The sequence below is a fragment of the Sminthopsis crassicaudata genome, chromosome 4 (assembly GCF_048593235.1).
Source record: "Sminthopsis crassicaudata isolate SCR6 chromosome 4, ASM4859323v1, whole genome shotgun sequence".
Lineage (NCBI taxonomy): Eukaryota > Metazoa > Chordata > Mammalia > Dasyuromorphia > Dasyuridae > Sminthopsis > Sminthopsis crassicaudata.
This window is the reverse complement of record NC_133620.1, coordinates 92,854,646-92,879,254: the sequence shown is the minus strand read 5'-3', so window position 1 is coordinate 92,879,254 and position 24,609 is coordinate 92,854,646. Positions and strand designations below refer to the sequence as shown.

General features: G+C 33.1%; 1 protein-coding gene across 4 annotated transcripts in view; it reads right to left on the bottom strand.

Annotated features, from left to right (window-relative positions):
- Window positions 1-16,545: 16,545 nt before the first annotated feature.
- NEK7 (NIMA related kinase 7) overlaps window positions 16,546-24,609 on the bottom strand; it is a 179,418-nt gene continuing 171,354 nt past the window's right edge. For 3 of the 4 annotated variants that reach the window (XM_074308693.1, XM_074308689.1, XM_074308692.1), the window contains one exon: window positions 16,546-19,655. In XM_074308693.1, the coding sequence (XP_074164794.1) occupies window positions 19,545-19,655 (111 nt within the window). In that variant the 3' untranslated portion in view covers window positions 16,546-19,544. The remainder of the gene's footprint in view (window positions 19,656-24,609) is intronic. The other variant, XM_074308691.1, reaches the window with a different exon arrangement.

Here is a 24,609-nt window from a genome sequence, read left to right as displayed (position 1 = left end):
GCTATATAATATAGCTTTAGATCAGGTATACCTAGATCACCTTCATCTGACTTTTTTTTTTCATTAATTCCCTTGAAATTCTCGACCTTTTATTCTTCCATATGAACTTTGTTGTTATTTTTTCTAGGTCACTAAAATAGTTTCTTGGGAGTCTGATTGGTATAGCACTAAATAAATAGATTAGTTTGGGGAGTATTGTCATCTTTATTATATTTGCTCGGCCTATCCACAAGCACTGGATGTCTTTCCAATTGTTTAAATCTGACTTTATTTTTGTGGCAAGTGTTTCATAATTTTGCTCATATAATTCCTGCCTTTTCTTTGGTAGATGGAGTCCCAAATATTTTATACTCTCAACATTTGTTTGGAATGGAATTTCTCTTTGTATCTCTTGCTGTTGCATTTTCTTGGTGATGTATAAAAATGCTGAGGATTTATGTGGATTTATTTTGTATCCAGCAACTTTGCTAAAGTTGTGAATTATTTCTAATAACTTTTTATTAGAATATCTGGGGTTTTCTAAGTATACCATCATATCATCTGTAAAGAGTGACAGTTTGATTTCCTCATTACCTACTCTTATTCCTTTAATCTCTTTCTCGACTCTTATTGCCAAAGCTAGCATTTCTAATACAATATTGAATAGTAATGGTAATAGTGGGCAACCTTGTTTCACTCCTGATCTTACTGGAAAAGGTTCCAATTTATCTCCATTACATATTATGCTTACTGACGGTCGTAAATATATGCTCCTGATCATTCTAAGGAATAGTCCATTTATTCCTATACTCTCAAGCATTTTTAGTAGGAATGGATGTTGGATTTTATCAAATGCTTTTTCTACATCTATTGAGATAATCATATGGTTTTTATTAATTTGATTATTAATATGGTCAATTATACTAATAGTTTTCCTAATATTAAACCAGCCCTGCATTCCTGGTATAAATCCTACTTGATCATAGTGCATTATCCTGGGGATGATTTTCTGAAGTCTTTTTGCTAATATCTTATTTAAGATTTTAGCATCAATATTCATTAAGGAAATTGGTCTATAGTTTTTTTTCTCAGTTTTTGATCTACATGGTTTAGGTATCAGTACCATGTCTGTGTCATAAAAGGAGTTTGGCAGGACTCCTTCATCCCCTATTTTTTCAAATAGTTTATATAAGATTGGGGCTAGTTGTTCACAAATTGTGTTTTTTAAGGAGTTATTTTTTTTCTGTTTCACAAATTCTGTTTTTCTGGGAGTTGCTTTCTTTTTCCATTTTATCAAATCTATCTTTTAATAAGTTATATCTTTTTTCCATTTTACTAAATCTATTGTATAGTGAATTTTCTTCAGATAGTTTCTGTGTTGCCTTTTTGAAACCCTCTTGCACATTTTTCATTTTCTTTCTCCATTCTTCTTATAACTCTCTTTAAGATCCTTTTAATTTCCTCTAGGAGAGTCTTGTGTGATGGGGACCAGATTATATTATCTTTTGGGAATTCACCTGGAAACAATCTGCCTTTAGACTCCTCAGGGTTTGAAATCTGTTCTTCTCTTTCATCTTAGAAGCTGTATCATCAGAGTTCTCTTTACTTTTTTACTGATTTTTTTAAAAAGGTAAAGTCTGCCTTTATGACTGGGGGAGGGGACCCAGATGCACTGGGTCAGTGCTGGTACACTCTGAGTGCTGGTGGGCATGGCCAGGTGCCATGAGATTCTTGTGCTTTGGGGTTCACTATTGATCTTTTATGTTTGTATTGGATGTTTTATAACTTCTCTGCTGACCTACTGGCTTGCAGCCAGGGCAGAGTGGCTAACACTGCTGTAAATTCCTGTAGATTCCTCCCCATAGATTCTCTGCCACATGGAGTCTGCACCACCCTGTGGAGTTCACCACCAGCAAGGTCTGCACTGCCCTGGGCTCTGTTCTGTCTGTGCTGGTGTTTGTACTCAGCTGTTTGTGCTTTGCTGCCTGCCTCTCATTTCCAACTGAAACAGATCTTTTCTAGTCTGTTTCTTTCCTTAGATTCTCTGCCAGAAGGAGATTGCATCACCTTAGGACTCTGCTCTGTCAGTCCTGGTGTTTGTGCTCATCTGTTTATGTTAGACTTCCTCCCATCCATTTCCAATTGAAACAGACCTTTTCTGGCCTGTTTCCTTTGGTAACTTCTCTGTCCCACAGAATTTGTACTGACACACTGAGACTGCACCACCCCAGGACTCTGTGCTGATGTTTGTGCTCAGCTGCTTGCACTGGCTGTTTCCCTCCCTGCAATCTGAGAAATTACCATCTGCTGATAATTTGTTGCCCTCCCAATATTTGAGTGCTTTGTTGGTTCAGAACTAATTCAGAGAGTGGATTTCATATTTAGTGTGAGAGTTGTAGAGAACTCTGATAGAGAAATCTATGTCATCTCTGCCATCTTAGCTTAACCCCCCAATTATTTTTATTTTAATGTTTCCACAATCCACATATCTACCTCCAAATAATTTTTCTATTACTTCACTGATCTCATTTTCTTAGTTTTTAAAATTATTAAAATAAAAGTTATTTTAAAGCATTAAATATATCTATTCAATCAATATTTATTGTAGAAAAATACAACATAATGCTTAAAAATCATAAAAATAATTTCTATAAGCAGAGATACAGTGAAATACAAACATATTTGTTATGAGCCAGAACTCTGTATTTGAAACAAGATTCTTACAAGGTGCTAACTCAGTGGAATTGATGAGACAATGGTTATCTAGTTTAGCATGTTGATTAATAGTTCTCTAGTTCAGTACATGTACTTGTTACTTAAAATAGTTCCATAAGATTTACACCTATGTTCATGTAATTAGAATAGAGCATATAAACCAGGGGGGATTGAGAGACAAATTCATTCCATCATCCACCTTTGTGGTGGCTGGAGGCTGAAGCACAAGCCCTCAGATTCAGAGAGCCAGATTCGTTCACTTCATCTCCACAGCAAGTGACAAATACAATACAGAAGGAAGAACAGCAGAAAGGAGTAATTAGCAGGAGACAATATTCCAAAGGGAGAGAGAGAGAGAGAGAGAGAGAGAGAGAGAGAGAGAGAGAGAGAGAGAGAGAGAGAGAGAGAGAGCCAGGAACTTAATTTGACTTCAGATGTGTCTTTGAAAATTGATGGGATCCTCTGATGAGTAAATTTGGCTATGGAAAGATAGGCCTCATTAAAGACAAAAAGCGTAGGAAAGAAGAATATGGAGTAGCATTGGATATTAAAAAAATTCTCAGATGAGGAAATCTAAGAAATTGAGATTAAAAATATATTGTGGAAGGCAATTGCATGAAGACTGAACAAGATAATAATGGAAGAAATAATTTTATAAGGATACTTTACAAAAGACATAAATCATCTAGATGGAAGGAGAAATTAAGGAATTGTGGAAAATATTATATATCTGTCAGGAGAGCTGCCAACATATTAACATGGGATTTGAATTCTCTGTAAATTTACTGCATCTGTCTCTGACTCTTTGTCTCTGTCTGTATTTCTATCTGGTTCCATCTCTGTCTCTTATCTTGGTTTCTTTCTGTCTCTTTTTCTCTATTTCTCTGTCTCTTTGTCTTTGTCTTAGTTTTTGTCTCTGTTTGTGTTTGTGTTTGTCTCTGCTTCTCTGTTTTTTTCCCTGTTTCTCTCTCTTTCTCTGTCTGTCTCTTTCTAGAGAGAACTGATTGCGATATAGATACGATACCAGATCTTTTCTAGTTAAATAAATATTCCATGAGAGGATTCATGATTGAGGAGAGAATTCAAAGGGTTTAGAGGAAAAATAGATAAGATGTCATAGTCTGACATTCTACTGAGAACTTAAGAGGGATGAAATTCAGAAGACATGAAAATAAATCTTTCTTAAAAGGGGAAAAAAAGGAATTGTCTAAATATACTTTTATAATTCTTATAGCAAGGTGGCTCAGTAAGAAGAAAAAAAAACTATCTCATGAGTACAAAGATAGGAGATAGGTGCTATTATTTTCCATTATTCTCATTTTACAGATGAAGAAATTAAAGCAAGGCAAAGGTTAAGTGTCTTGCCTAGGGCCACACAACTGGTTACTACCTGGTAGGAGATAGGTGCTATTATTTTCCATTATTCTCATTTTACAGATGAAGAAATTAAAGCAAGGCAAAGGTTAAGTGTCTTGCCTAGGGCCACACAACTGGTTACTACCTGGTCCAGCTCTCTATCCATTCTACCATTTAGGTACCTTTCATAATGTCAAAATGGCAAGATATGTGCTAAATAAAAGAAGAACAACAATAAAAAGAGAAGGAAAAAATGTTCATAGAGAAACCCTTACTCAAAATACATAGTGAAATGACTCATGAAATGAGTAAGAAAAAAGAAAAAAGATCCTATAACAATCATGTGGACCTAATTGCAATCAAGATTAATCCTTAGAACTAGCATGATTCCAGAAAGAAATGCCATTCTTATTCTTTGTAGAAATCCTTATGGTATATTGGTATTGTATATAAATAGAAATATGTGAAATGGAAAGGAAAAAGAATAATCAGAAGAATATTATAATAACAAAAAGGGACAATTTAGAAATTAGAATGGAATGAACACAAGAATATCCAGTGATATAGCAAAAGAATTATAGTATTGGCCATGCAGGCACAAAATGAGAGGTTGCTTATAAGTCTAGCTTTCCTTAGAATAACTGAAAATGTAACAGATAAATGAAAACAAAAATTAAAAGAAAAAAGGAAAGAAATCTCCAGCAGAGAGATTGAAGTAATTAAAACAAATTTAAAATATATACGTACTTTTTTTTTATTATTGTTGTTCAGCTGTTTTTCCATCATGTCCAATTCTCCATGATCCCGTTTGGTTTTCTTGTGAGATTTTTTTTGCATTTTTGTTTGTTTATTTGTTTAGTAAATTTAGCAAAGACAGCAGAGTGGTTTGCCATTAACTTCTCCAGCTCATTTTACAGATGAAGAAAATGATCCAGGCCAGATAAACCCATATGAAATGCAAACACCTCTAGGCTAACTTTACAGAAACACCAAGTGGGGACCTGTGGGCCTATCTCTGTGTGGTTGAAGCCTCGGCTGGAACCACAGAGACTTTCACCTCCTGCACTGTTTATGAAGTCAGGGTCTGAGTCCAGGCAGACTGAGGAAACCTCAGCTGATTAGAAATGTCAGGTTAAGCTGTGCTGAGACTCTGCCTTGGGAGAAGGAACCAGCACCTGTGAGTGCAGAGGCAGGAGGGAGGGCAGGGACACTGCTGGCTATGGCACTTGCAGGAGATGGGAGTTTTTTGTTTGGGGTTCCTGGTCAAAGTGGAGAGCTGAAGTGAAGCCAGAGACACCATCCTCCTACCCCATTATTAGAGGTGCTTATACTAATATCTCTTATTTTAAAAAAATGAGCTAGCAAAGATGAAAGAACTCCACAATAAAAACATACTATGGGAAGAGAGAAAAGTAGGGTTCATCTTCAGATGAGGACAATGAAATTAAAAAAAAAAAAAAGCTTCCATCCTAAAGAGTAATTTGAAATGATTCCCCGCCCAAAGAGAATTTATCAAAGAACTCCAAAAAGAAATTTAGAACTCAAATGAGACATTGAGGAAAGACTAAATAAATAAATAAAATCCATCCAAGAAAAACAAGATTATGAAAAAAAGTTAACGAACTAGAAAAGGAGACACAGAGTCTCAAAAACAACAAAAAAAAAAACTTTGAAAATTAGAATTGGACAAGGGGAAGCCAATGAAGCTATAAGAGACCAAGAAATAACAAAACAGGTTATAAAGAATAAAGAAATAGAATAGAATGTGCAACATAAGAAAAATGACAGATCTGGAGAAGAGACTAAGAGAAAATATAAAAATAATTGGACTGCCTAAAAGTTGTTACCAAAAAAAAAAGAATTTGGACACAGTAACGCAAGAAATAATCTAAAAAAAATTGTCCTGGAATGATAGAATATGAGAAGAAAGTAAAAATAGAAAAAAATTCACTGATCACCATCTCAACGAGATACTTTGTGAAAAATACATAGGAACATTATTGCCAAATTTCAAAGCCCTCAGATCAGAGAACATTTTGCAAGAAACAAGAAAAAAAAACAATTCAAATAATGCTGGAATTACAATTAGATTTATATAGGACTTATTAGTAGCAGCCACAATAAAAAGCCGCAGATCCTGGAATTATACCTACTGACAATCAAAAAAACTAGGCCTGCATTAAAAAATATTATATCCAGCAAAATTATCTAAAATATTGAATGCGAAAAAAATGGACATTCAATGAACTTGAAGATTTTCAGGACTTTCTATCGAACCTGAACTTAATAGAAAATTTAACATATAAGAGCAAATTCAAGAAACTAAACATGGATTCATTTTTTTAACATGGGAACTTTATAGTGTGTTTAAGATTGACATCAATAATACAACAGCTCAAAAGAAAGATTGGGGCAGAATTAAGGTAAAAATAGTAATTATGACATATAAATGAGGTGCAGAGGAAGAATACACACAGAGGCATTAGAAGAGGGAGGAGGGCTTGTAGTTCTCAAAACCTACTCACATTAGGAATGGGTTAAATAGGCAACACTATACATATACTATGAATGGAATAGCACTTTCCAAAAGAAATAAGTGGGAGAGGGATGGGCAGATAGGGAAATAAAGGGGGAGGGAAGAAAACAAGGAAGGGACCCATAAGTTGGGGAAGGTTAAGTAATAGCAAGGCAAGTTAGGAACAGAATTAAAGCAAAAGGTCAGCATGGATAGAAAAGATATATATGTGTGTGTCTATGTGTATGTGTGTATATTTATGTGTACATATATATATATCTATAATGTATATATAAATAAATTATTTCTTAATTATAACTTGCTTGGGGATGGTGGGAAAGATGAAAGGGGAAAAAAGAATAAAGTAAAAAATATGCATAGCAGAGACAAAAAAGAACACACACACACACACACTTTCTCAAACCAATATTTGTTGTTATATATTTTGAATCCTCCCTAATGTTCTGCTGGGCACAGGACAATGTTCTCTTTTGTTTCAATTTGTTTTGTATTTCTTTTCTGTTTTTCTTTTTTCTTTTTCTGTTTTTTTTAAATAAAATACATTTGGAAAAATCAAATTAAAAAACAAAATAAAATAAAACAAAAACACTAAAGTTTTCCATAATATTAGAAAAGCAAAAATCAGTGAATAAAAGAAACTAAAGGAAGGTCAGCAGATTTTAAAAGCTTAAAGAACAAGGTCACGATATAATATATAACAAAAAGGGAACATAAGACATTATCCTTTAAGGACACTACTTGGTCTAAAAATCATTGAGGGACAAAAGAAAGACAAGCACTGAGCTTGTGTATTCAAAAAGAAATACCTAGAGAAGATAATAAGGTAGGAATGAAAGGACTCAGTATTTATTAAAAGTTAGATATCACAAATGAAGGTTAAAAACACATCATCAATGGGGATAAGATGAATTCATATAGCTCATTTACATAGTTGTTCAAAAAAAGATTTTTAAAATGCTAGCAATAGAAGCAAAATAAAGTAGAGAATTGAACTGAAGTGGGAAGGGAAGAAAAGGTTTTCTGAGTCAGAGAAGGGACTGTACCTCTCTCCCTTATTTATGTTCTCAATTTCTTCATAACTCTTCTAGCCTCCTTCCTTGATGTGGATCTATGCTTTCCAAAAGTGCCTGGTGCTTCAGAATTATCTAGCCCTTGTCTATCTATCCCTTGTATTCATCAAGAGTCCTGCTATGGCCTATGTGCTCAACATGAAGGCATTGAATAAATGTTGCTGAATTGAATTGAATTCCCTCAGTATGGATGGATCTGACTTAGAAGGAAAACAATTGAGTAAAGTGGAAAAATACCTCTGTTTGGAGATCTGATATTATTTGTTGCCTCAGTGGCTAGAATGCTGGGCTTGAAGTCAGGAAGGCTCATTTTCCTGACTTCAAATCTGATCTCAGATATGTACTAGCTATTACTTAAAGTCAATCAAGTCATTTAATCCTGATGGTTAATTATCACAATTCACTTTAACCCATGCAAAAAAGAACACATTTGTATTAGGACAGCAACCACAGTACTTTATGGTCTTAACTGACAGATGATGTTGAAATAACAAATATTAGTTGAGAGAATTAATTTTGAGTTTGTGAAAAATAACGAAGATTGAATTATAAAAACTCTAGTTAACAGTACTAGTACATGCAACGGGGTAACTTGGGGGGAATGTTTATGCATGAGAATAGATGATTCCAGGAAGTAAGAAGTTAAAGGGCACTGTTTGGCACCAGCAATAATTATTAACTTTTCTAAGAAAACTATAAAAGAGAAAACACAAAATGCATTATACTGTCAGAAATTTACCAATTTGATCTACATTTTGTTTCCATCAATCATGTTTTTTTTTTTTTTTAGCTGATAAATTGATAAAGCATGACATCAGCCTTCTGCCAAAATTTCAATTAGTAAGAAAGAGATTGCCTAATAAATGTTCATGGATTTTTGCAGTCAATATATAAACATTCTATTAAAATAAAAACAATTGCTCTTTTCTTAACAGCTATGGGAATGAACTTATATTCATGAAGAAAAAAACAGATCCTTATATTCAAATCCTACTGAAAACCTTCCACAAAGTTGTTTAAAAATTTGAAATGTTTAATACATGAAAATGTGTCAATCAAAAGACTGCATGGTTAATTCAATCTCAGTCATTTCTTTATATGAAGCATATACACAAAAGCTTCAGAACACTTTCATTAAATTGATAAAATATTTAATTTGAAGCATCAGTAAAATTAATACAAAGGTTATGTTTGTCTTCATTTTATTAATATTTGCAGATTTGACTATATTCACAGAAATTTTAAGTCCTCTCAGCCCACTAGCATCCCTGCAAAAGATGATCTTACTTCTTATTCTACAAATAAGATTCAAATTATCCTGCTTGAACATTTCTATAACTATATCTTTAAATCAATATTATTGTCCCCATTTCTATCTAGAGCAGCTAGGTAATGTAATGGGAAACATCACAGGTGTAGAATCACAAAGACTGGAAGTCAGATCCAACCTCAGATACTAGCTAAGTGATCCTGGGAAAGTCACTTACCCTTGAAGCATCAATTTCCTCATCTGTAAAATGATATGGAGAAGGAAATGGCAAAACTACTGCAGTATCTTTGCCAAGCAAAGTCCAAATGGTGGTCTCAAAGAATTGGATATGACTGAAATAACAAATTTCTATTTTTCCTCTGACAATGTGTTCACACAACAGCTCTCTCTCTCTGTCTCTGTCTGTGTCTCTGTCTCTCTCTCTCTGTCTCTGTCTGTGTCTCTGTCTCTCTCTCTGTCTCTCTCTCTTTCTCTCTGCTCCACTGATAGTCTTCTCTAATTCCACTTTGCCAACAAACCAGAATGGCTATGTCAGCTATTGCCATCTCTGAATTCAATGAACTACCAAACATAGAATGTTGAAATAAATACTTTAAACTATTTCTAATGCTACAATTTTAATTTTCTCTTTCTGTGATTCCCAGTCTCTTTGTTGATCCTTAATCTCCCAATTTACCAATACAACTTTAAGTTCGCTTGCCTTCAAATTTAATCTCAATTTCTCCATATGCGATATTGGCCTAGAATCAATTATCTCCTTGTTTATGCAGATAGGATTCTCTACAAAAATTTCAGATAAGTTGAATATTATTTTTAAAAAGTCATAGAATCAAACTTTTACTACTCAGTACACATTTATGTTACAGAAACTCCGATGGACTCTCCTTGCTTCTCAATAATTCTTAACTTCTAATCCTTTTGATCTTATTATAGCTCCCAAAATAATTCTTCCAAATCTTTTCTTTAGGTAGCATCAGGATAGAGTATAATGAGCATGAGATTTGAAATCTATGGAATCCTGACTTTGTACTGTTATGTAGCTTAGGCCAAGTTTCTTCCCTTATTTGTCTGGTCCTCAGTTTACTTACATATGAGGACATGGGGTGAACTAATTTGTAAACTTCCAGCCTCTCTCCTCTAACCAGTCTCTTGCCTTTAAAAGTAAAGTTGATGACCAAATATGACAAATTCCTTAAAGCAACATCTCCACAGTATCATAAAAACTCTCTTCCTTCCCTCTGGTCACTTAAGAAAAGATAACCCTAGTACTCATACTTTTACAAAAGCTCTTGATTCATTTAAACATTCACTATATAGCCGTGACAATAATGAACAAAGAATTGGCCAGTTTCTGGAGAACACCTGAGTTCACTTCACCTCCGACATATATTAGATGTATAATCCTGGCAAATTCTTTAAGTTTTCAATGCTATAGAGCATCAGACAACTGACCTGCAGTGGTAGACTATTTTCTCATTTAAGAGTTCTATATCAATGAAAATATAATCCCAGTCCCTATTTTCATCTCAATCCTTATGTATAGAATACTGTCCTTGGTGTTGGGGAAGATCCAAGGTCTAGGTAAGATTTAGTCCTTTGCCCTCATGTACAAGGACAATATATTAATTATAGCTTTGTTAGATAATGTTATATAAGTGCTATGAGCAGCCTAAGGAAACCAAGGAAAGCTTCATAAAGGAGGCAACATTTAAATTACATAGACACTCAACAGAGATAAAGAGAGAACATTTTAGAAACAAGCTAAAGCATGAGCAAAAGTAAGAAAATGTGTTTGGGGATGGAAATCTTTCCAATTTGTCTGGATTTAGGAGCTGAATATAAGGCTGAAAAGATTCATTAGTGATAGATTGAATGGTTGAGAAATTTGACTTTTACTGAAAATTCTTGTTTTTTAATAAAAAAAGAATGGAATAATCAGATTTCTGTACAAGAAAGATTATTCTGAAAGTAGAATGAATAATGAATTGAAAGAGTGGATACAGGAAGATAATTCAGGAGGTTAACTTAGAAGCTTAATTGAATGGTACAAGGTTGATGAGAATTGGTAATTAACTATGAGAAGGAAGAGTCAAAGATAATATTAAGCTTATGAACACAAGATGAGTGAATGGTTGTGCTACAGACAGTAACTGAAAATCAGAAAAGAGGAGCAAATTTATGAAGAAAGGTAGTAAGCTTTACATTGGATGTATTGAGTTTAACATACCAGGAGGGAACTAAGATGGAAATATCCTGTAGGTAGCTATTTGTTATGAGTCTGAAGCTAAGAAGAGAGATCAGACCTAGAGATAAATGCAGTACTATAGAACAAGTCCATTTGGAAAATGGTTCTTCTACATCCCAGCTTCTTAAACTGTGGTTTGCAACCCCGTATGGGGACTCATAACATTAAAGCAAAAAGGACTTTTCTTCCCTTCTCTCAAGGAGCTTAGATTCTAATAGGGGAAGATGGCACACAAAAGCAGAGCAAGGAGAATGAAAGTTGCCTGGGCTGGGTATGGGGCTATACTGGGCTCCTCGCACAAATGGAGGCTCCAGGAGAAATTCACCAAAGGGAAGGTACTATCATGAGAGAGGGATGTTCCAGAGTGAGAAGGTTCCAGTACTAAGGGAATTTCCTAGTTTTAAATCCATTTTGGGAGACAGAAGCTCAACTGTAAGAAGCCTGAGCAGTAAGAAAGAACATATGTATGTATGTACATGTATGTATATGTGTAAATGACCAGTATAGAGAAGTAATGAGGCAATAGCTAAATGAAGTAAAATAATCAAGAAATTTTTAATAGTTTTTTTTATTTTCAAAATATATGCAAAGATAGTTTTCAGCATTCACCTTTACAAAACCTCGTGTTCCAAATTTTTTCCCTTTTTCTCTCCCTCCATCCCCCTCTCCCCATAGACAACAAGTAATTCAATATATATGTTATATATATATATATATTCCATTTTTCTATGAATATTTCCACATTTATCATATTGCACAAGAAAAATCAGATCAAAAAGGGAGGGAAATAAGAAAAAAACAAGCAAAAAATAACCAAATAAGGTAAAAATACTATGTTGTGATCCATATTCAATCTCCATAGTTCTCTCTCTGGATATATATGGCTTTCTCCATTGGAATTGGCCTTTGCTGAAAAGAACCAAATCCATCACACTTGGTCATCAAATTATCTTCTTGTTACTGTGGACAATGATCTCCTGGTCCTGCTCATTTCATTCAACATCAGTTCATGTGTCTCTCCAGGCCTCTCTGAAATCATCCTGTTGACAATAATATTCCATTTCTAGAACAATAATATTCCATAACATTCATATGCCATAACTTATAACCAGTTCTTATCCAGCCATTTCCCAACTGATGGACATCCAATCAGTTTCCAGTTCCTTGCCAATACAAAAATACAAATGTGGGTCCTTTTCTCTTTTTTATGATCTCTTTGGAATACAGATCTAATAGTGACACTGCTGGATCAAAAGGTGTGCACAGTTTGATAAGTCTTTTGGGCATAGTTCCAAATTTCTCTTCAGAATGGTTGGATCATGATGTTCACAACTCCACCAACATTGTATTAGTGATCCAGTTTAAGGAAATAATTTTTAAGGACAAGGGAAACCTATGTTTGCTGGCAGATAGATAAGGAAGAAAGGAAAAGAAGATTTAAGATAAGTGATGGAGGAAAAATGAATGCTACAGATAGATCCTGAAGAAACTGTAAGGGAATGGAATGAAAGGCTTGTGTCAAAGAATAAACTTAATAAGTGGCAGGATCTCTTCTATGATTTAAAGGGGAGAGGAAACAAAAATTGATAATAGTGTCAACTTAGAAAATGGAATTGATTAGATGACTTCAATCTTTGCAGTAAACTATGATATACTAGTTGCTATAAATAGAGGGGGAGGAGGTTTTGAGAAGTGAGGTTGGGAATCAATATGGTAGAGTAGAATTACTGAGCAGCAACATGAGCACATTTATAATGGGTAAAGCATAATAAAAGTACAATCTTGTGCCTTAACATACAGAGACCATGAAGAGCATAAAAATGCTGTAGGGCAGGACATGAACAAGATTTGTACACACAAAAGGCTATGGTCTGTACTGCTAGAAAGAATACTGACATAACTGAGATTTCAGATCCATGTAGTATCAAAGGGTCAAAGTTGACTCAATTTCATGATTGTCTCCAACAAAGCTCAGCAGTTCATCCACTCCCTTGGCTTGAAATGCCATGTCTACGGTGATGATCCTCAAATACACATTTCTGCTTTTGACTTTTTATCTTTGATCTAATTCAGTATTTTAATTGAGTAGAGGGACATTTCTACCTTTCTCTTCCTGGCCAGTTTCACACCTTACTTTCTCCACTTAGGCTATAAATTTGCCCCATTCCACCATTAGATTCTCTTTGGTGAACATTTGCTTGATTTTGCTCAAAATTAGGACTCATGATACTTCTCAGGTGTCTCCAACTGCTTCCAGCTCCCATTTTTATTTTGTCTTCCTCTGAGAATAGGGACTCTCTTGACACTCTGACTACTTTTATTTGTACCTCTGACACATAGTGTTTAATAAATAAATTCTCCCCTTTTTTCTTTTTCCCCTTCTGTCCCTTCTTTCCTCCATTCCTTCTCTTCTCCCTCTCTGTAAGTAAGCCAAAAACATGATTTAGACAATGAAAGCAAATTGATCAGTAGAAGATTCTATGAAGAAAATATATACTTTTAGAACCCTATTCTTTCAGATGAGCTAACTTACCATTTATGCAGTGAAGGCATTGTGGCATAATCATAAAAAACTGGCTTTAACACTTTCAACTTAAAAGACTGGCTTTCTATTTAGTTCATAATGTAGTGGTATTTAACATGGAAAATCCTGTGTCCAAAATATATTTTTCTCTGTGAAAGATGAAAGAAAAACAAATAAAAGTAAAAATAATTGCAACTAAATTGTATCCTATAAATACCATCAAAAGAAATTTACTAAAAAATTATTATTTATCCTTATGTTTGGACACATTCCTATGAGATTTTTAATTACTCTGAATCATCACTGTACTAAATTATCTAACAAATCTCAGTATGATCACATTCCCAGCAAAATGAAAGAAAGTTGAACCACGAACTCTGCAGCATAAAGAAACTCGATAGGCTAGGAATAAGAAAATAAGTCATTTAGGCAGACACTGCAACTTATTTTCTTCTGTATTTTGTATACATTACTGTTTCAGTGCATTTTCACATAACTTATTTCTACAATTATTTGGAAGGTTGGCTATAAACAGTTTTAAACAAAAAATAAATATTTCTTTCATGTTTAAAGGGTAAACAATGTGCCCTCCACGAGACTGAAAAGACAAAAAGTTCTTGCTTCCCTTTAGTCATGCTTTAGAAAGTCACACTGAAAGGCAATGTGATATAATGGAAAACATTCAGGACTTGGCGTGAGGAGACCTGAATTACAATCCAGGCTTTGTGGTTGTGTGAATATCAAGGAAAATCACATAACCACTGACTTTTATCTCACCTATAAAGTGGAAAAATAATAATACTTGCACTACCAACCTCATAGAACATGTTAAGATTAATTATTGCTATAAGAAAACCCATACAATGACTGAGGTTCTCTTCCACACTTTGATTTTCAGCACATAGGAGTTAGGGCTGGTATAATATAGCTGAACACCATACAATAATACTGAAATTGCTACATATTCTCCCTCATTAATTCCCACTTTTTATTTTGTACAAATAACTTTATGTAGGCCTAGAAAAAAAAGTTTTGCTTTAAACTACTGTCCATGTAACTTTCTACTTGTTGAAAGCCTCTAACAATCTGTTAGCTCCAATTAAAATATAATTTTTGAGATCACTAAAATGAAATTGAATTCTGTGCAATTGAAGAACCAATAATGGTTGCAGGGAATACCCCATGCTGACTTTTTCTCATACAAGTTGAGGAACAGAAAGGCAGAATATTGTATACATTGTCAGATTAGTCAATGTATAAGTTGACTTATTCCCACTTTGATACAACAAAACACTCAAATCAATAATAGGGGAATACTAGTGTTAGTGTCTATCTACTGTACCTATCATTTTGTATGCTATATAAATTTTACATTGAACTTTAAACTAATGAAGTAAAATTTTAGGCTAATATTTGGAATTTAATGGATCCATTATTTTATCCCTCTGGCACCCTACTACCTCCCCATTCATGCTTATAAGTCTTCCAAAGAAGGTCTTTGTAGCATTCTCAAGGTTTTTTTTTTTTAAACTCTCTAGAGTCCAACTTCTTAAACTGTGATTTGTAAGTCCATTCTTGGTCCAAAAAAGGAAACTGAATCCCCCCCAAAAGTTGAAAATGGAGTGGAAATGGATCCACCAAAAAGTTTTTCCACTCATGACTTCTTTGAACCCGAGAATTTTCACATGATCCTGAGAACATAGATATGTAAAACAAGCATACAATTTACTGATAAGAAATCATAATTTTATGACCACATTCAGTTATGAGACTCCATATGAGATCACAAACCACAATTTAAGAAGCTGGGAGTACAAGTGTATTACTTGGGGTATCTATTTCTCATCTTGAATGACCTATTTCCTTTTCTAGTTATTATGTGTATATATACATATTTTTTTTCATTGAATTTTGTACCACTTCTCCTGCATGTTTATTATTGCTAATTTAGTTACAGGAGAAAATAATTAAAAATAAAAATAATCATAAAGTAAATGTTAAATGTATGTAATTATAAATGTAAAAGTATCAAAATAGATCTGAAAAGAGGTTACTTTACTTTCTTCATATAACTAAACTATTATTTGATTTTTAACGTGTTTTATGGATTCTTATTGTCATCATCATTTTTGCATTTCCCCAAAGATTTCCTTAGTGGTTACTTGACATTCCCCTTAAAAAAAATTTTTTTTCCCCATATCTACTAAAAGTAGAAAGAATGGCCTAAGTCTTTAATATGGTATTTAGCATAAGCTATGAAATTCTCATCTGCAGAAAAGAGTTGAATATCTGGGATGCTAGGATAATATACTGTGTACTACAATACCACTGTCATGGTAGGAAGGTGCTACTACCTTTCCCTTCTCCTTCCATGTAGAAAATAAGAGGCAGATTATACTACTAAGCTCTCTAGCCTCACATTTTAGTCCTAGAACCCACTTATCATTTGAGAGAGAAAGTGCAAAAGAGCAACTAGAAAGAGACAGAGTACAGTCAATAAAACATTTCCATATGATCAGGATCACATAAGTGGAATAATGTCTTAAAATCTAACAAGGTCTAAGCATTTTTTCTAACAAGTTGTGACTCTTCTGCACTTAAATAATAGGCAAGGACGTGGTGACAAAGTGTAAGTCAGGAATAAAAACAAAACCTGAGTCTGCTCCTAGTGAACTAAGGCTGAATTTGGTCCCACTTAGCTCTCAGATACAAGTACATTACTGAATTTTGGGTTTCAACAATGTGCCAAAGTAAATGTGAAAAATCAAAATGTGAAAAATGTATTAAACACTAGGGAAAAAAAAAGATGAAAGACTCTTGGAAAAGTAATCAGTACACAATCTTACCATATTACTCTTATTTTTTTGTATTTTATTTATATTAGGATATTGTATATTTTTCAAGCCACTAAGAATCATTTTAGCATGTGTATTTAAAGCATTAACAAAATAAAAGTATTTCACAAAAGAAGTCAATGTTACAGTACTACTGAAATGAGGCAAAGAATAATTATACACTTGAAGATTATAAACATAATACATTCATTTTAAAGAATAAACATTTAATGCAAATAACATTTTGGTTAAAATAAATATCATGGTAAATGTTAAGAGCAACACCTACAGTATAAGGGTACTAGAAAGGTGTTTTGTAATAGATAATATTTAGAATGTAAGGCATTCATGAAATGGTTTTTAATAATTTTTACTAAATTGACAATCATCACATTCTATTGAGCACTTTATTTAAATAGGGGCATGCTTCATTCACCCTTTATAAACGTTTGTATGTGAAAAAAGTTACACCACATTTTTATTCTCTGGGTAACTATTACCACATCTAAGTGTTAGAATCAGGTGTACCTTTCATTTTATTGCTTCTGAAATCAATTTAACGGCTTAGTTTAGTCAGTATGACAGTTTATTATTAAACTGAAATAAAGAGAACAGTTTGTAGGTGTGTTTAGAAAGTCAACCAATGCATAAACATCTACCTTCATAATTTCTTTGAAATGATCCCCTTAAAAATTAAAATTTGACTTTTAACACCGTGGTTTCTTCAAAAAAATAATATGCACATTTAAAGTCAAAATAATGATACAATCTATGAAACACAGCTTTAACAAAAGTGTGGTGAGGGTCTTCCTCAAGCATTATTTTCTTCCCCCATATGGTCTTTTAGTGTGTATATGTGTATGTGTGTGTGTGCATGCACAAGAGAGACACACACATACTTATCACATAGACAAATAGCATATTATAGTGGCCAAATATTTCTGTATAAGGCACAGTAGATAGTCAAGCTAATGAATTTTAGGCCCATGTGTTTTTTAAAAGACTGCAGGAAGGAAAGAGCATCCTTCATCTCAATCACTTTTACTGCAACATTAAAATGAATATGACATCAATGGTCAACTAAAATGATTCAGTTCATAATTCTGCAGATAAATTTCTATGGATGCTTAAAAGTGTAGTCAGGGCAAAAGAAATAAATTACATTTAGTTTCAGGGTAAAGGACAAGTAGTTTTTTTTCACATTAAAATTAATATATCAGAACCCCCAAATGTTATAGACTAATTTTTAGAAAGATAAAATCATTATATATCATGAATACTTTATGAATTTTGAAGTTTAAAAATTGATTGAAAACCTGTCTGTATATTCAGCTACAGATTTTCACATACTTATATGGCAAAGCATATTAAAAATGATGGGTAAGATTGTCCTCTAGTGTATATCTTCACTGCACAGGAAGCTTCTGTGTTAACAATAAAACCTACTCCAATGTTTTACAGTAGCACTGTGTCTCTGTAATTACTAAACTTAGCATTCTCTTTTGGCTCAAAATTTCTATTCAAGGCACTGGGTACAACTGTCACACGCACATTAGATCAAAGACATATGAAAAACAGTATTTAACTACAGGGGTTTTATACTCTGTGGATTTTTTTTAACCTAAAAGAAGCTTTAAAATGTGTTATCTTCATATATGAAGGACAGAACACTGGACTTCTCTTGAATCTTCTCAACAAAAATGATGATCTCATAAAAATTTGGGCTGAAGTAATGACCTACTTTTATAGCTTTAAATATATGCTAAAACATTATCTCAATATTCAAATAATTGAAGCTGTTTGTATCAACATCCACAGGTACATTACAAAACATATCTTTTCTTCCTCTCCATCAAAAGAAAATAATCATCTATGCATAAACAGTGACCAAAATCTTACAAAATCAAAAAACATATACTGAACTTGCTATTCAATTCAAGAAAATTACTGGTAAACTATGTACTTAAAAAGGGTATCATCAGCATGTACTCTGCACAATTGAGACATTTATGAATAAAATGAATTTTTAAAAATATAAATAAGAAAGTAACTGTTGCAGAATATAAAAAATATTTCTGAAAGGAACAGATCTTACACATCAGGAAATATAGGAATAAAAACATATGCTTACATTATAGTGCACAGTTATAACTTGTCACTGAGTTTATGGATTAAATGTATTAAATTGATAAAGGAATTCAAATATAGTACTGCAAAGTCATTCAAAGAAAAATGTTTTAAAATGTACAAACAACAATAAAAACACACAAAAAGCCTTGGGCAACGTGCAAATTTTAAAATGAATATCACACCAGCCAAACAAATCCTTAACCATTTTTTTATGGATTCATTTATACCATTTTAACGAAAGGAAAAGATAAAAATATACATAAATTCATCAGTGTCCAACACATTTTCCCAAAAACCTTTCAAAGCTATATTTTTAATACATAAGCTGAGAAATTACAAATGTTTAGTTTTGTCTACACTTAGAGAAGTTATTTTTAAAACTGCAATACATTAATAACTAAATGCACCTTCAACTTTTAAAAATTTGCAATTATTTAAAAGTTCACAATTGTGCTTTTCCATGAATGATGAAATAATAGATGAAACACACGCTTAGAGATTTTTGCCTCAAGAAATAAGTCTAATATGACATGTGCCAAACTCCACCATCAATATTTTGGCACTTGATATGTATTTGAACACAATTTTATCAGCAAGAAAAATCAAAACTTTAGAAAAGATTTAACCATTCCAAATTTTAAAGTTCTATTGCTTTCCAATTTCTAATATTAAAATCTCCTTATTCCCAAAAATGATTTTTGTATGGGCAAGGCAAAATTTGAATTGGTACAAAATGAAGCTGATATGAAAACTGGTTAAGGATTCAAAGCACATCAGTCAGCTCTGAAAAACTATACTTAGCACATAGACAACAGAAGGGAGGTATGATCTGCACAAAAATACTTGAACATTTTCTGGTTCTATTCTTCATGATCTGTCATGTGCTTAGCTGCTTGCAGTACATGCATGCATCCGCTTAGCTACATCATAAACATAGGTTATATCTGGTCGCTTTTCTGGATCTGGATTGATGCACATATTTACTAATTGTCGTAGCTGGAAAAAAAAAACAAATAAAACAATCTTAAAACCACATTAAACACCAATATTATAGTGGTGAGATGCTTACAGTGAGAAACTAAATATACTTACGGTTTTATTCTAAAAATGCCTAAGGATAGACATTTTATTAGGTATATAAAAATCTAATGTTTCATTTCATAGCATTTTACATATATACATTAATAAACTTGTAAATATGAAAAGTGCATTTTTCCCCCTAAATGTAGACTAGATTCCTCTATTCAAAGAGATATTTCTCAAAGAAGTTTGATCCTTATGGTATCATCCCTACAAACTTTAGATGTTCAAGTACCATGCTCTTCATAAAATCCTTGCAAACATTTATTCAGTCTAAAAGCTATATAAGACTTATTATAACATATTACTAAATAGGTCTATAAGATGAGCATGAATAAGCTCAGAAAAAAAGAAACCATATACAATGATTTCAACCATGTAAAAGAAGGTAATATCAAACATCAATAAACCTCATAGAAATTCAGTCAACAACTCTGGTATGACCTTGTTAAATTAATCAAGGATTTTAGAAGTGGGAGGAACCCTAGCAGCTTGAACACAAAACAAGCCAACAAAGTGGTCATCTAGGCTTTGCCAGAAGATATCCAGTGAGATCTCAGCCCATATTCCACTTCTGGATAGCTTTCATTGTTTAAAAGTTTTCATGATATCAAACCTAAATCTGTCTCTTTCTGACTTCTGCAGATTAAAAATTACATAGTTTCTAATGGTGTTCTTATGGCACTAACTAAAGATCCTTTTCTATATAGATTGCTCTCCTCTGGATGCTCTTCTTCATATCAATTCTTTTTTTTAGAACTCAAGGTAATACTGCACATGTGGTCAGATCAAGACACAGAGTACCACTGCATGAATATCATCTGCTTATTCCTTTAAGTTATGTGTCTAAAAATATAGACCTACTTCAATTTTTTTTTTTTTTGGCCATCATGGTACAGTGTTGACTCATATTAAGTTTTGAGTCTACTATAATCCTTAGCATTTTTAAACAGTTCTTTAACTGTGAAAAGCTTATTTCTGAGCATAAATATTAAGAGTTATATTCATCCCATTGAAATTTCATAAGAACAACTTACTTTATCAAATGCCTTACTAAAATCTTGGTTAAAATTGAAGGTCGTCATTCCCCTGACCTGCTTGCTTAGGAATTGTTTTTAATTGTTTGTTTGTTTTTTGTTTTGTTTTGTTTTGTTTTTAAAAATATGATTTGATTGGCATGACCTGCTCTTGCTGAAGTCATGCTGATTCTCTGTGATCACCAGTTCCTTTTCTAGATGTTCATTAATCACCTCTTTAATAACCATTCTAGAATTCTATCAAAAATCAAGATCAAGGAAATCAGCATTTAGTTTGTAGATTCCAGTTTCTGTCTCTTTCTGAAAGGGCAACTAGGTGGTGCAGGGAACAGAATATTGGGCCTGGAATCACAAAGATCTGAATTGAAATCCAACCTCAGACACCTGATAGTTGTGTGACCCTGGGCAAATCAACTTAATTTTGTTTGCCTCTGTTTCCTCATCTATAAAACCGATACCTTGCAAGGTTTTTGTGAGGATCAAATCAGATATTTGGAAAGCACTGTATAAATGTTAACTATTATTACCATCATTATTATTACATCAGAGTATTATTTGTCCATATCTAATCCTCCAACTCCTTCTTTATCGTCCACAGACTTTCAAACACAACTTATAGCAGCTCAGCAATCATATCCAATCAATTCTAAGAGTATCTGAGGACAAAGTTCACCTGGACTAGAATTCACAAGGATCACTAGATATTCTTTTAATTAATTACTTTACATTTACTATTAATTTTCAATTTGCCATTTTTATTCTGTTCTTTTCAGGGCAAATGTTATTTGGTAACAATCTTTGGTAAAGAACAAAAAAACATAGGAAAAGCACTGAACAACAAAGCCATCTTTCTGTTGTTAGTTATAAATAATCCAACCAACACTTTCTTTGACCCTCCTCTTTTTCCTAATATAGCTCCCACAAAAAAATTCATCAATTCCCCCAACCTACCCTTTTTAATTTTTTTATCTTTATATACTTTACACTAAGCTTTAGCATTTTAGATACAATTTACCTTAAATTATTATGTTTTATATTCATTCTCTCTTATTTCCAACATTTTGTAAAACTTGAAAAAAGTTAAAAAATAGCAACAACAATAAAGTAGTTGAGTAGTTGAAAGGTAAGCTCTTTGGTTCTTCATTATCTGTATTATCTATCTTTCTATTATCATAAATTCATCCTTTTTCACATCCAGGTTGCATGTCAGTGGTCACTCTTCCCCAAGGTAGGTAACATCGATACCTAGTTTACTATTTCTTAGTGAGAATCAGATTCAGAATTCCCCTTGTTGGTTTCCCACCTTTCAAAAATGAAATTAAAGTCATTAGGGCAGATCAAGAATTTACTATTTGCAATTCTTTTGGAAGAGTGGGAGCCATAAAGTTGAGTTTTGCTTGAAGGGGGGAAGGGTAATTTAGAATATTTTAAACTTGTATATTTATAAATACGTTCAAAACTGGGCTCTGACACTCATTCCTTGTGTAACCCTTAGTAAGTCACTCAATTTGCTTGCCTCAGAAGCAGTGAGGTGGCTCAGTGGAAAGAGCATTGGACCTGAAATCAGAAAGATGTGAATTTAGATGTGGCCTCAGAAATTTACTTGCTGTGGGACTTTGGGCAAGCCACTTAACCTCTCTTTGCCTTAATCTACTGGAGAGGGAAATAGTGAGCCATTCCAATATCTTTACCAAGAACATCCCACATGGGTGTAATGAAAAATCAGACACTACTGAACAAGTGAACAACAATTTGATAACTTGGATAATGTTCTAAGGAATAAATATGGGATCTTGGCTGATTTTCAATTTTTATCAACTACAAGATCGGTGAGTTAGTTGTATCTACAAGTTTCCTAAATTGATATAGGTGTTTTGTGAAGTAGGGTATTTTAAAAAATATATATTTTTATTTTTACAAAAATTTTATGTATAGGTAATTTTTCAGCATTGACAATTGCAAAACCTTTTGTTTCAACTTTTCTTCTCCTTCCCCTTCCCCAAGAGGGCAGGTTAACCAATACATGTTAAGTATGTGAAAGTATAAGTTAAATATAATACATGTCCAAACAATTATTTTGCTGTACAAAAAGAATTGGGCTTTGAAACAGTATACAATTAGCCTGTGAAGAAAGTAAAAAATGTAGGCAGACAAAAATATAGGGATTGGAAATTCTATGTAGTCATAGTCGTCTCCCAGAGTTCTTTCTCTGGGTATAGCTGGTTCAGTTCATTACTGCTCTTGGAACTGATTTGGCTCATCTCATTGTTGGGAAGGGCCGTGTCCATCAGAATTGAAAGTAGGGTATTTTCTTTGGCTATCTCCTATCTCTGAAATTTTCTTCTCCTTGTGTTCCCAATACTGACTTCCTTGGTTTCCTACTGAAATTTCCACCTTCCACAAGAAACCTTTTCTAACATCTCTTCATTCTAATAGCTTATCCTCTTTTTCCTATTTATGATTTTCTATTTATCTTGTATATGCAGTTTACTTTGTATATATTTGTTTGCATATTATCTCTCCCATTAGATTTTTAACTTCCTTGAGGCCAAAGACTATATTTTCTCTCTCTTCCCTTCTCTCCCTTCTTCCCTTCATTTCTTTCTCTCTGTAACTCTAGGGCTTAACACAGTACTTGGACTATAGAAGGCATGTAATAAATTGTTTATTCACTGACTGATATGTGTTAGTTATATTGAAGAAATAAATATAAATTATTTAAAAATACTCTTCAGTATCAATTTTAAGATTTCTGTTTGCTTCATTGTATCCACATAAAACAAGTATTTTGTTTCAAACATTCAATTTAAAATAATATAAATGAGCATCTCAAAGTACAAGGAACATAAATCTATTCGTGAAATCAGTGTATAAACTGATTTTTATAAATTGAGTTTTATGTTTAAAGGAATACTACAATTTTTTGTAATAAAATTATTTTTAATTAAATACCATTTAACAAACGCTAATGGATGTGGTGAGGAAGAGAGGGAAAGTATTTATTTATTACTCTTCTTCCCCCTCCCCCAAGATGTAATCACTGAAAGTAAGGGAAGATGATAAAATGTTACTTTTTAATACAATAAATGGCCTCATTTCTAGGAATTCTTTTAAAAAATTAGTTTGCCAACTTTGCCATGAATCAATAGTCCAGGTAGGAATTAATTTTGTGGAATGGGATCCCTGCACCTTCACCAGACAGTATCAGAAAGAGGTAGGGGGTCTTCCTCTACTTCTTTCCTACCAACAGTTATAGCACTTTTCAGTGAAGCTAGTCAACCAAAAGGAGAAATTCCTATCCAGTAGGGAGCAGAGAGAAACTGATGATGCTGTCAGAGCAGAAAAAGTTTCTGGGGGCCTAAACAATGGGAAAAAAAAGAGCTAACTGCAAATTTAAGAGAAAACTAGCCCTCCTAGAAAACTAGTCAAAAACTGAAATGAGGAAAAAAACTCAGGGATACCAGCTAGGCAATATTATGCACAGCAGAGATGCTATAAACCTAGAGAGGGAAAAAGCACAAGCATCATGAGAAGAGCACAGCCAAAAATAAAAATGCATTTCAGGTCTAGCTTTCTTAAAACATTGAAATGAAGGGGGAAAAAAAAACCTAAAAAGTATCTGGGATCTGTGGAAGACTCAGGGCAAAAATGACTTCATAAAAGACTATTTTCCTCTTCAATACAAATTTATTGCTTTTAGAATGCCAATATTCTTCAAAATAAATGTGCTACAATATAAATCTGCCAAAAGCAAGTAAAAAAAATCACTCTCATGATTTTAAATGTATCCCTCTTCCAAATATTGCCATATAATGTATATGTAATATTTATGT